General features: G+C 40.6%; 1 protein-coding gene across 1 annotated transcript in view; it reads right to left on the reverse strand.

The window, feature by feature from the left end:
- Positions 1-12,399, reverse strand: part of LOC127234275 (protein diaphanous homolog 1) — a 73,376-nt gene that overhangs the window by 24,970 nt on the left and 36,007 nt on the right. The window contains exons 9-17 of the mRNA XM_051201168.1: positions 9,766-9,874; positions 8,403-8,513; positions 8,125-8,243; positions 7,330-7,446; positions 6,299-6,414; positions 5,367-5,431; positions 3,519-3,698; positions 2,276-2,920; positions 1,477-1,591 (exon numbers count right to left, since the gene is read on the reverse strand). Coding sequence (XP_051057125.1) covers positions 1,477-1,591; positions 2,276-2,920; positions 3,519-3,698; positions 5,367-5,431; positions 6,299-6,414; positions 7,330-7,446; positions 8,125-8,243; positions 8,403-8,513; positions 9,766-9,874 — 1,577 coding nt within the window. The remainder of the gene's footprint in view (positions 1-1,476; positions 1,592-2,275; positions 2,921-3,518; positions 3,699-5,366; positions 5,432-6,298; positions 6,415-7,329; positions 7,447-8,124; positions 8,244-8,402; positions 8,514-9,765; positions 9,875-12,399) is intronic.

A 12,399-nucleotide genomic window follows, 5' to 3' on the forward strand; every position in this document is an offset into this window, starting at 1 on the left:
ACCCAGACCCCCTGAACATGGGTGTCAATTAGGAGGATTGGACAGTCTATGGGGCCTCTGGTAGTGGATCAGTATTTATCCCTAGTGTACGAATGGACTTTAGGAGCCCATTCCACATAGAGGGATACTCCCTCAGCCTAGACATATGGGGGAGGGCCTAGACCCTGCTCCAAATGATATGGAGACTTTGAAGATCCCCCATGGAAGGCCTCACCCTCCCTGGGGAGCAGGTAGGGGATGGGATGGGGGTTGGGAGGGGGACAGGGGAGGGTGAGGGAACTGGGATTGACATGTAAAACAAGCTTGGTACAAATTAATATATATATATGTGTGTGTGTGTGTGTGTGTGTGTGTGTGTGTGTATCTATATATATATTATAAAAAAAAATTGGGAGCTGGAAATGTAGCTTAGTGGAAAGTACTTTGCATAAATCCTGGGTTCAAATTCCAGCACCATAAAAAAAAAAAAAACCAACCCTCTACCATAGCACACTGAACTGTTTCAATATTCAGTCTGGTACTCAAAACTACTTCTGAAAAGATTAAGGACCAAGGTGTTTACTGATGTCCTTGTGCAGTGTACATCACTGGAAACAAAGTAAACATGGTGTTATATTGTAGAGATCTGGGTCCTCCTTACATCTCAAATTTTAAGAGCTCAAATCTCTTCCCTGATAAAAATCTAAAGTCCTAAAATAAAGGCAAGCATACTGAAGGTTAAAAAAAAAAAAAAGTATTAGAAACCACAGGCTACAGTACTAGGGTTTGGCAATATAACCCCAGGAAAGACCTCTAACTGTTCAGTCTGTGCTTGCTACAGCAGAGAAAAAAACACAATCTACTGTTTGATAAGATTTCAATGTGGACCAAACAGGGAACCTGTATATGAAACTTCCACTTGAACCAACTTGTTAGCACTGTCACTGAGGGTCTCTGTGGAGGGGGGGTGGGGCTAGTAAATTTCCATCCTCTAAAGAGAAATTCCTTTACATTTATTTAATCCTTTTCTCTAATACTCAACAGACCCAATTAAAAGGTTCTTTTGCATTCTTACCTTTGGAAGCTGCAGGAACCAAGGTCCAGGAGGAAAAAGCATCAGATATTGGAAAGAAGCAGAACAGGAATTATACGTGGAACTTAGATATTGTAGACAGTTGTAGCTCAGCCACCCAACTTGTCCAAGGTACTTGATAACCATACTAATTAAATACTCTAGCCTGGAGACATTATTTTAAGACAGAACCATAACCCATTCAAGATAACTATCAAAATGGGCCTAAGATGAGCTTTGGTACCTTGTATTCCTGTCAATATACTGGCACAAAATACTTATAAGCAGCAATTCTCTTTCTCAACCCCAGAAACCCCATAATACAAAAATATTGGAAAAGTAAATGTCTCTTCTTCCCAACCCCATTCTACCCTGGCCAGGGAAGGGAAAAGCTTCCCCTGCCTGGAACTAAGGAGAGCACTCACGTTTGCTCTGGGCAGAGAATGCAAGGGTAAGTTTGGCAAAAAGCTCGTTGTTCTCAAAGCGGTCCTCCTTCACCTTTGTCCAGAAGCAGTCCTGGGAAAGGTCCTCAGCCACAAACTGTATTAACAGACAGGCAGTAAGAGCTATTGGGCTGAACTCTGAATTCCCTGTGCTAGAAAAGTGACTCTATAATTATCAGCAGTGTTGACTAGCCTGTGACTAACTCAGGACACAGACCATAGCTGTGCCCTTCATAGGGGATCAGGAGATAATGCTTCTCATCTGTTTACTGGTAACTAGTCAAGAATCAAAATCAGTTATACTGATTTCCCCCTAATCCCAAATCTTCTATTTCCATAAGCATTAAAACCTTCCCCCCCCCCCCGATGTTCCTTGTTCTGTTTCCCCCATCAATCTGGCTACATTTAACTTAGTTTCTAGAAGCAAAAGACTGACCCAACTAACCACAGAGGCCACAAACACATCAAACATATCGTAGGCTATACAAGCACAATTTCAGTTATTTGCACCCTAGTGAATTGACAACTGTCAAACTACCATAGTACTCACTTTATCAGAGTAAAGGCCAAATGTATTAAGATAGGTTAAGTTTAATTAAAGTATATTCACATAGGGCCCAAAGATCTTTCTTTGGTAATATTTGAAATAGAGATGTTATATAAACATAAACACAAGTAGAACTTGAAGGACAGATATGAGCCTTAACAGTGGGTAGCCTATGTATACACAAAAATAAGTCAAGGATAGTAGTTCAAGATCTGATGTTGGAGAAAAACTTACCTTGGACCAATTTGGCCTCCGGAGCTGCACCTCTGGCTTATAAACTTTTTTAGGTGTTAATCCAAATGGCAGAACTGGGGCTGCAGGGACCCCAAATCCAAAGGGGGGAGGTGGAGGCATGCCCATTCCAGGGGGAGGTGGAGGAATGCCAGGGCCTCCAGGTAAAGGGGGAGGGAGGGGAGGCAGTCCTGGTCCTCCAGGCAAGGGAGGAGGTGGGGGGGGCCCAACACTTCCAGGCAAAGGAGGGGGAGCCGGTATACTAGCACTGCCAGGCAAGGGAGGGGGTGGGGGGATGAAAGTAGCCCCAGGTAAAGGAGGGGGAGGGGGTACAGCAGCACTGCCAGGCAAGGGAGGGGGTGGGGGAATGGCAGTGACCCCAGGTAAAGGAGGGGGAGGGGGCACAGCAGCACTGCCAGGCAAAGGAGGGGGTGGGGGGATGGCAGTGACCCCAGGCAAAGGAGGGGCACCAGGAAGAGGGGGTGGGGGTGGGGGTGGGGGGGGTGGAATAACAGTGCCAGGGCCTGCAGGCAGAGGAGGGGCAGGAGGGACAGCAGCACTGCAACAAACAGAAGGAGCGACAGCCACAGTAGAGAGAGAAGCCATTTCCTTCTTGGCATCTTCTAGTTCTTTTGACAGCTTGGCAACCTAAAGAAGCAACACAGACTAAGTACTTTTCACCCCACTTCAAAGGCTACAGGAGCTGAAAAGGACCTAAGAAACCACTGAATCCCAATTTCTGTTCAACTATAGATGTACTGAGTGGTCAGGTCACATAATTCTTCTCGAAGTCACACTGACACTTAGTAGTAGTGTAAAACTGGAACTCAAGTCTCCGTGTTCTTTACTGTGCTTTGAGTTTGTTTGACTATAAAACAGATGTGCTATACAGTTAATCTCACAACTACAAATAAATCAAGCTAGCAGTTTTATGGGTTATCTAAGCATTTGTAACTGTACAGAAAGGAGAATGAAGGTGTCACAGAAGTATAAATTAAGTTGGATGGGCAAATAAGCCAAGAGTTTACTAATTATTTCTGGACTGTGTCATTCTTGACATTTTTCTGTATTTTCTAAATGTTTTGTCTTATATACTATACTCTCAAGACTAAAACCAGTAAATGACTGTTACAACACACACCATCTACCTGATGATCTTGTTCTTCCCTAGCACAGGGAACCTATGACCCTGTGGCCCTATGACCAACACAGCTGCAAGCATGCTGCTGTCCTGCTCAAACATTACCTCTCCCGTCAGTTTGGACACCTCTGCTTCCAGATCTTGTTTTTCTGTAGCAATCTGCTGCTTCTCAGAATCCAATGCATCCTTTTCTCCTTGAAGATCCTGAAGTTTCTGCTCAAAGTCATTTTCCATCTTCTTCATTTCTACTTGTAACTCATGCCGGGCTGTTAACTCTGAGTCCAACTAAAGAAGGAAGGAAAAAAAAAAAAAAAAAAAACAGACTCCCAACAATCTTTCTGTGCTCACTTCAGCTGTTAACACAACACAACACGAACCTCAACTGAAAAATTGCTCAGATCAGACTGGCCTTTGGTTATGTCTATGTAGCATCTTCCTAACTGCTAACTGATGCAGGAAGATTCAGTCCACTGTGGGCTATGACATCTCTAGGCAGGGAGACCTGGGATGTGTAAAAAGATAGCTAGCTGATCAAGCCAATGGTAAGAGGCCAGTAAGCAGCATTCTTCTAGCATCTGCTTTAAGCTCCCACCTTTGCTTCCCTTGATGACAGACTATCAATCGGAAGATGAAATACACCCTTTCCTCTCCAAGTTGCTTTAGGAGTGGTGTTGATCGGTGACAGAAAGCAAACTAGGATACTGTTCATCCCAGTTAGGAGCGTAAGGGCTAGTTCATGTAATTCACTATTTTGTCTCAAAAACTACTCTATAGAGCTTACTGATGCACCTAAGTAATACTTAGAAAAGAACAGTATGATCTTGACTTTAACATCAAAGTTAAAAGGGGGAGGAGACAAGAGATCATATTCATAGTCTTCCTACTTCTAGAGTCACCAGAGAGGAGGGGCCTCACTTGAGAAAATGCCCCATAGATAGGCAGTGGTGGGGCAGCACTCAGGAGGCAGAGAAAGGTGGGGTTTCAGACCGTCTGGTCCAAAGAGTGAGTTCTAGGACAGTTAAAGCTATAGGGAGAAATCCTATCTCTTATATTTATGGTTGTGAGCCTAGCCTTTAACGGCTGAGCTATTCCTCCAGCCCAAGAAATCCTATCCCAAAAGTCCAAAAAAAAAAAAAAAAAAAAAAGGGGGGGGGACCCCTGTAAAATTGGACTATAGGCAAGCTTGTGGGGGCATTTTCTTAATCAGTGATGAGTGTGGAGGGTTCAGTCCATTGTAGGCAGGACCACCTCTATAGGCTGGTGTTTCTGGCTACTTTAAGAAAGCAGGCTGAGCAAGCCATGTAAGTAGCAAGCCTCCATGGCCTCTGCATCAGTTCCTGCCTTCTCCAGGTTGTGAGTTCCTGCCCCAGCTGCCTTTGATGATGAACTGTTACATGGACGTGTGAGTGAAATAAACCCTTCCTTCCCTCCCCAAGTTGCCTCTGGTCATAGTGTTTCATCACAGCAATAGTCACCCCAACTGAGACAAACCAGACCAGCTGCCTTGTCCAATTCCAGCCACAGCACTAATCCTTAATTACTACAGAAATGAAAGGAATTGAAAAATATTCCAATTCCTATTGTCCTGGAGTAAGACTTCAGATGCACACTTACATAGAGTATCATCTGTCTTTGCTATCTGGCCTGGTAGCCCAAGAACACTTGCAAGATCTCCTCTCCTCTAGCTTCTCATTTCACATCAACACCCTCTTTCCCATTAACAAGATTTCCTCATAGGAATCTTTAGATTCTGAATGCTTTCAAAATATCATAGGCAATACTGTCTCACATGTCAAAAAACAATTACTTTCAAAGGAAAATAACACACCAAATTTACTTGTGTGTATATGTGTATTTTTTCATATGTACATATTTGTGGATAACACTAAAAACTAAACCTAAGCTTTCTCACATGATAAGCAAGAACTCTAGCACTGATCCCCTCACACACACCTTTTTTTCCAGCTCTGTAGCTTTGGCCTCGGATTTCTCCACCTTTGTTTTATCAATCATTTGATCTGAAAAGAAAAAACAATGTGATATGGAAACAACTCAGTAAGTAAAGTTCTCAGTTCCCCAAGCCTGCACTCCTGCTCCTAAGCCTCCAATATACTCAAGGGCAGTTGTTTGTCCTTTTTTGTTTGTATGTTTTCGAGACAGGGTTTCTCTAACAGTCCTGGCTGTCCTGGAACTTGCTTTGTAGACCAGGCTGGCCTTGAACTCACTGAGATACACCTGCCACTACCTCCCGAGTGCTGGGATTAAAGGTGTGAGCCACCACGCCTGGCTTAGTTAGTTGTCTATCCTTTTGTTGCTGTTACTCTTAATGTTCTACACTAGAACAAGAAATGCAAGTTTCAATTAAATACAATTTATACTTTTTTAAATTGTATGTATATAACTTTTATTTTTTGTGTGTATATGAGTATATATGTATGTGTTGAGTATAGGCATGTGTATGTAATACATGTAGAAGTCAGATGACAACTATCAAGAGTGATTCTTGCCATTATATGGAATTTGGGGCACAAACTCAGGTCCTGAGGCTTGCATGCAAATACCTCTACTTACTGACACTTTGCTGGCCCTCGAGCTATGAATTCTAAGTGCAAGGTAAGGCAATCACATGAAGAATGCCTATGTGACATTTGTGATTTTGAAACCAGCAGGGTCAGAAAACAGCTGAAGTCTCTGCAAAAAACAGTGTGTAAGAAAGGGCAAGATTTTCAATTTGTGCAGAAATAAAGAGACTACATAACTCTAACAAAGAGAGTATACTGAGAACAAAAGTAGGGACAAGAATGATTTCTTCTTTGACTGAAAGAAGAAAACAAAGAGTAGAAGCACTGAGTGTCTTCAGGAACCAAGTAGCAAAGCATGCTTACCAATCAATCCCTCGATATCAATCTGGAGGTGCCGGCACTTGAAGTCAGGATCAGTCCCATTCTTATGTAGAACTATCTGAGAAATACATTCTTCAATCAATTTATAGTACTGTGGCCTATGAAAGAAACAAAACAGACTTATCAAAATGTAACTTCCAGAAGTATTCTGGAACAAGAAAGGTTAACTGCTTTGACAATAAAAAGAATTAAGAACAAGTATTCTGAAAAGAGCTTTGGTGAAGCTAATGGAAGTGTCACTGCTGTGCTAGGGGATGCTCTTCTTCTAGATCAGCTTTCATTCTTTCTACTTCAGATACTCAACTCCTACAGGCTGGGGGACTGTAGACCAGTGGTAAATCATGTACTCAGCATACGGAAACCATGAATGCTGACATGTGTACACACACGCACTGGTCTACACATACACGTACGCGCGCACACACACACACACGTATGCAAATGCAACCTAGCAGGCACCCACGGACACTTAAAAAGACTTATTTATTGTGTATGTATCTGTGTATATGCACATGTATAAATTACAGGTGGTTTGTGAAGCTGATGTGAGTGCCAGGAACTGCTGGGTCCTCCACAAGAACAGTATGCATATTTAACTACTGAGCAATCCCTCCATCCCAACATACTTTCTTAATATCTGCTTCCCAGTGCCAATAGTTTCACATCTAAATAAATAGTAAGACTTGATTCTTATGAGCCTTCTTGTCAGGCTAATGCTGATGTCTACCTACAGGAAACCAGGATGGATTTTAGGTTACCATCTCTCTTTACCGTCTATCTTACCCACTACATTCGAAGGACACTATACTTGATACACAATGACCTATTCCAAAGAGGTGTCTTTTAACTGAATTAAAGCAATTGATCAATGGATCAAACAGTTGACAACTTCCTTTAGATCTGTGACTAATGAACCTAACACAGTCTTTTTCATTTCTTTATAAACTTTCTAGAACTTAAAGACACCACTTTTCCACTTAGACTCAAAATTTCCCACAGGTCTATCAGCTTACCTAGCATCATAATCATTTCGGACCAATAAGAGATGCTGCAGGATGGACAGGAAGTGTGGCTCTGCCTTTGAATCTTTCACTGTGTTTAAAAGAATCTGGAAGACTTCACCAAAGTCAGTAGAAAGGACAGGCTAAGGAAATCAAATATTTAGAAACTGCTTGACAGATGGCTTACTCAACAAAAAGTAGTAAGATGCCACTTCCACTCTCAGAGCTGTTCCTAAAACATCACTAGTTCCTTTAACCAAGAGTGCTACTATCCATAGACACAGGATTCCTAGTATTTAGCTTGAGGATCTAAGACAGAAACTAAAAACAGAACCACCTTAAAGGTACATGTGGCAGATAATGAAATACTAATAGTAATATTGCTTATCGGTCCAGAGTTCTATATAGCACCCATCTCAGTAAGTTATCATGTTCTAGGAAACATACAGATTTGGATGGATGCTTTAGGATGTGAGGGCAATCTGGTTGTAACATCTGTTACTTTACCACTTCACTGGCTGCCAGGTTAATGGATGCTTTCATGTTAAAAAAGAATCACTTTTACTGGCTTTTCTGGACAGCAATATGAAGACACCAGCTTTGTTTATTAATAATAAAAATTGTTTTTGAGACAGGGTCTCTCTATGTAGCCCAAGATGGCCTGGAGCTCACTATGCAGACCAGGCTGTCCTCAAACTCAAGATATCCTCCTAAGTGCATGTACCACCACACCCAGCCTTATGCCCTGTTCTAGGTCATCATTTTCCACACTATTCCATAATTCAGTCATCAGTCATAAAAGGATATTCCATCTCCATGCGGATATCATCCAACCGTCCCTTCAGATCAAAGAAATCTTCATCTGCTTGTTCATCAAACACGGATAGCTGTACTCTCATATCCTCATTTTCAATCTCCCGAAGCTCCTGGCAACGACAGAAGAAATCTGGGAATCCTATGTGCCTAGAAATCCAAACCTTCCGACCTAGTGTTTAAGCTGAAAACCAGAATCACCTCAGGGACGATCAGGGCTGTGTGAGCAGGTAGGAACAATCCAGACTTTCTAATGAAACGTTTTATCTTACCTGCAACACCTGATGCAGCCCCAAGCGCATCAGTTCACTTCGAATGTGAACTCGGAAGTCAAGTTCTTCGGCAGGAGTGATGAGAGCATTGATCAGCTGTAGGCATCCCACCTGAAATAAGTAAATCCAGATGCTATGTCAACAGTAAGTCTTTTTTATTTAAATTAGAAACAAGCTTGTTTTACATATCAATTCCAGTTTCCTCTTCCTCCCCTCCTCCCCTGCCCCCCCACCAACCCCTAACAAATAAGTCTTATAGATAAGGATTCCACTATTTATGTACATTCTGGAGCTCCATAAAAGATACATAAGAAAAACTATAGGAAAGACTATTTTACTAGAGCAACAAAACATTATTGAGTGCAAGTCTGGAGTACTTAGTGTATAAATGAATCCAAGGATCTAACCTTGACTTTCATAGGGTGCTAATAAATAACTGGTTTATCCCCCACTATCACAAGGAGGAAAAAGTAGTTCTTTATTTTTTAGAGAAAAAAAATCATTTTTTTTCAGGAGGGAAAAAAAAACCACTAAAATATAAAAAACATAGTTGAGAATCACTCTACTGTTTTTATTAAAAATTTGTATCATTTTCAATTATGTATGCGTGCGTATGCACACATGAATGCCTGAATGCCAGTGTTCAAGGAGGCCAGAGCACAGGGTGGTGATGGTGCACTCCTTTAATCCCAGCCCTCAGGAAGCAGAGACAGGTGGATCTCATTGAGTTCCAGGCCAGCCTGGTCTACAAAGCAAGTTCTAAGACAGCCAGGAATGTTACACAGAGAAACCCTGTCTCAAAAACTGGAGTTACTGACAGTTGTGAGCTGTCTGACAAGGGTCCTGGGAATTGAACTTGGTCCTCTGGAAGAGCAGTATATGCTCTGAACTAATGAACCATCTCTCCAGCCCCTATATAGTCTATTAAAAGGCCAAAAGACGCTAGACATGGTGGTATAGGCCCATACTTAAGGAGGCAGGAAGATCACCAATGCTTTCCTGGGCAATTACCACATGTGTAATTCCAGAACTTGGGGGGCAAGAGGAGCAGATATATCTAGCCTGGACTATATGAGTCTGAAGCCAGCCCAAACTATAATACAAAATAAAAATATCTCAAAATAAAAAATTAAAAGGGGCTCCCAGCTCCTTTGTTCAGTGGTAGTTCAGAAGTAGGGGACTTACGCAACATAAGCAAAGTCCTAGGTTGAATTTCCCATATCACAGAAAAATGAACAACACATGAACTCTGGTCTTTCCATTTTGAATTCTATTCTATTCTATTCTATTCTATTCTATTCTATTCTATTCTATTCTATTCTATTGTTCACCCAGTTTCAAGGGTGTATATATATATACATACTTTGAGTGCAATTGAAGTCCCACTTTTTAACCCATCCAACAGTGGCTGGAAGCGTTCAACCTCATCCATTTCAGCTCTCTCTGTCATTGCTTCCAGAACTCGTTCATTCCTGTCCAAGATAAAGGAGAGTAAGTGGCTCAGGTGCACTGACACAGACATGGATAGATTTAACAGGAAATACACTAATTAGACATTATCAATGCTTCAGGTTTCTGAAATTATTCTCTTAACTCCCATAGACACTAGAATCTGACAAAAGCAATGGACTATTTTTTGAGAAAACAATTTCCTAAAACCCTTCCTAAACTCTTAACCATGAATACAAAATTAAGACCTCTGAGGTATGAAACATGAATTACTCTTTTTAAGGACCATTTAATACTAAGAGTACTAATCACTTTCTAGTACACATTACAAGTGGTCCACTTCTAGAAATCTATCCAATATAAATGCATAAACGTAATAGAAACTATATAGAGAGATGTTGGTTATGGAGTCATTGGTAATAGAAAAAAATTCTTATCTACCAAGTCAGAATCTGCTTAAGAATACCTAAAGTCCAGAAATAGAAGGAGTGTTAAAATAAACAAGATAGAGTGCAGAATCAGTTTGTAGTATTTTATGTGCATACATACAAAATGCTACATGGCCATTAAAAATAATAAAGCAAGTTTATTAAGTATCAATAAAGAATGATGTCCAAAATCTACTGTTAAATAAAAATAATCAAGTTGAAGCTGAATATGGTGGCACACAAGTGTAATCCCAGGACTCAGGAGGCTGAGATCATATATGTCTAACCAGGTCTATATAATGAGTTTGAGGCCAGCCCAGACTAAAAACAATTCTGTCTTAAAAACACAAAGGGGAGGGGATTAGGGAACTGGAAAAAAGGGTGTGTGTGATTTTACTTTTGTTAAACTAACATTTCTAGGAAATCAAAAATATGTTCTACATATGTAATAGTTTATGGGCATAAACTATCATTTCTCAGCTCTTAAGACTGCAAGATTTCTAAGAATCAAGAAAACAAAATGTTTATGTAAGCCATTAGCAATGGTTCTTTTCAAAGCAGGATTTGCGGTAAGAATGGGCTGTTAAATTTTTACTTCATATACTTCTAATACTGCTGATTATTAAGATAATGGGCTGCTTCTAAAATTATATATATATATATATATATGCATGTATGTATGTATGTATGTATGTATGTATGTATGAGACAATAAAAAAAGAAACTTTTGTTTCAGGTAAAGCAGATATCAATGAAGAAGTAGCAGATAAGCTATGCTGGCTGGTTTTTATGTCAAGTTGACATAAGCTAGAGACATTTGAGAGGAGATAATTCAATTGAGAAATGCTTCCATAAGATGGGCTGTGGGCAGGTCTGTTAGGGTTAGGGTTAGGCTGGTGGTGCTGGGTTCTATAAAAAAAGTAGGTTGAGAAAGCTAGTAAGCAGCTCCCCTCCATGGCCTCTGCATCAGCTCCTGCCAGGAAGATTCCTGCCCTGTTTGAGTTCCCGCCTTGGCTTCCCTCAATAGACTTTAAATTGGGATAAGTTAAGCCAAATAAACCCTTTCCTTCCCAAACTGCTTTTGGTCATGGTGCTCCATCACAGCAACAATAGCCCATCTAAGATATAAGCCTGCTACTCCTTGTTTTAAAATTTATTACTTTATGTGAGTGTTCTGCCTGTGTGTATGCCTGTGTATCATGTGCATGTCTGGTGCCCAGATATGAGAAGAGGACATTGGATTCCCTGGAAATGAAGTAACAGATAGTTGTGAGCCATCATGTGGATGCTGGGAATAGAACCTGGGTCCTCCAGAAGAATATCCAGGGTTCTTAACCCCTGAGCCATTTCTCTGACCCCTTAATAGATTTCAATAGACACATCAGTCATCGCCATTTAGGAAGCTTAAATTTTTAAAGTGTGTGTGTGTGTGTACATGGACATGTGCACACACATGCATAGGACAAGTAGGTCCCTGGGATTGAACTCAGGTCATCATTCATCATTATTAGCAGTAGGTGCCTTACCCTCTGAGCCATTTCACTGGTCTTTTTTCAATTAATGGATTACATTTGTATTTGTGTACATTTGTGTACTTATGTGTGTTATGACATGTATCATGGTGTATTCATAACTAGGATTCATTCTCTCCTAGTATGATAGGTCTTGAAATGCCTTTACTCAGAGTTATCTTGCCAGCTACAATCATTTCTTAAGTCAGCTCGACTATCCTTTTCAAAATGCTTTAAATCATGTCTTATAGTTAAAAGATACTTTGGAATATTTGCATATACAAAATGAGTTTACCTTGAGGATGATATTCAAGCCTAAACATGAAACTCATGTTTCAAATACCTTATAGCCCAAAGGTAGTTTTATACAGTATTGCTAATACTACTGTATACATAACCAAGTTTCACAGTATGGAATTTTCTACTTGTAGTATCATGATGGTATCAAAAATTTCTGTTTGAAGTATTGTGCATCTTCAAATACTCTACCTGTGCTAAGACCCTAACATTCACTTCTGAGAGGAAATATGGCCTTACTACTTAGCCTCTAAGACCAGGAGCACACTGAAATAACTTTCCTCTATGCTACAAGAAGATGATAAAATGAGA

The sequence above is a fragment of the Phodopus roborovskii genome, unplaced genomic scaffold, assembly GCF_943737965.1.
Source record: "Phodopus roborovskii unplaced genomic scaffold, PHOROB, whole genome shotgun sequence".
Lineage (NCBI taxonomy): Eukaryota > Metazoa > Chordata > Mammalia > Rodentia > Cricetidae > Phodopus > Phodopus roborovskii.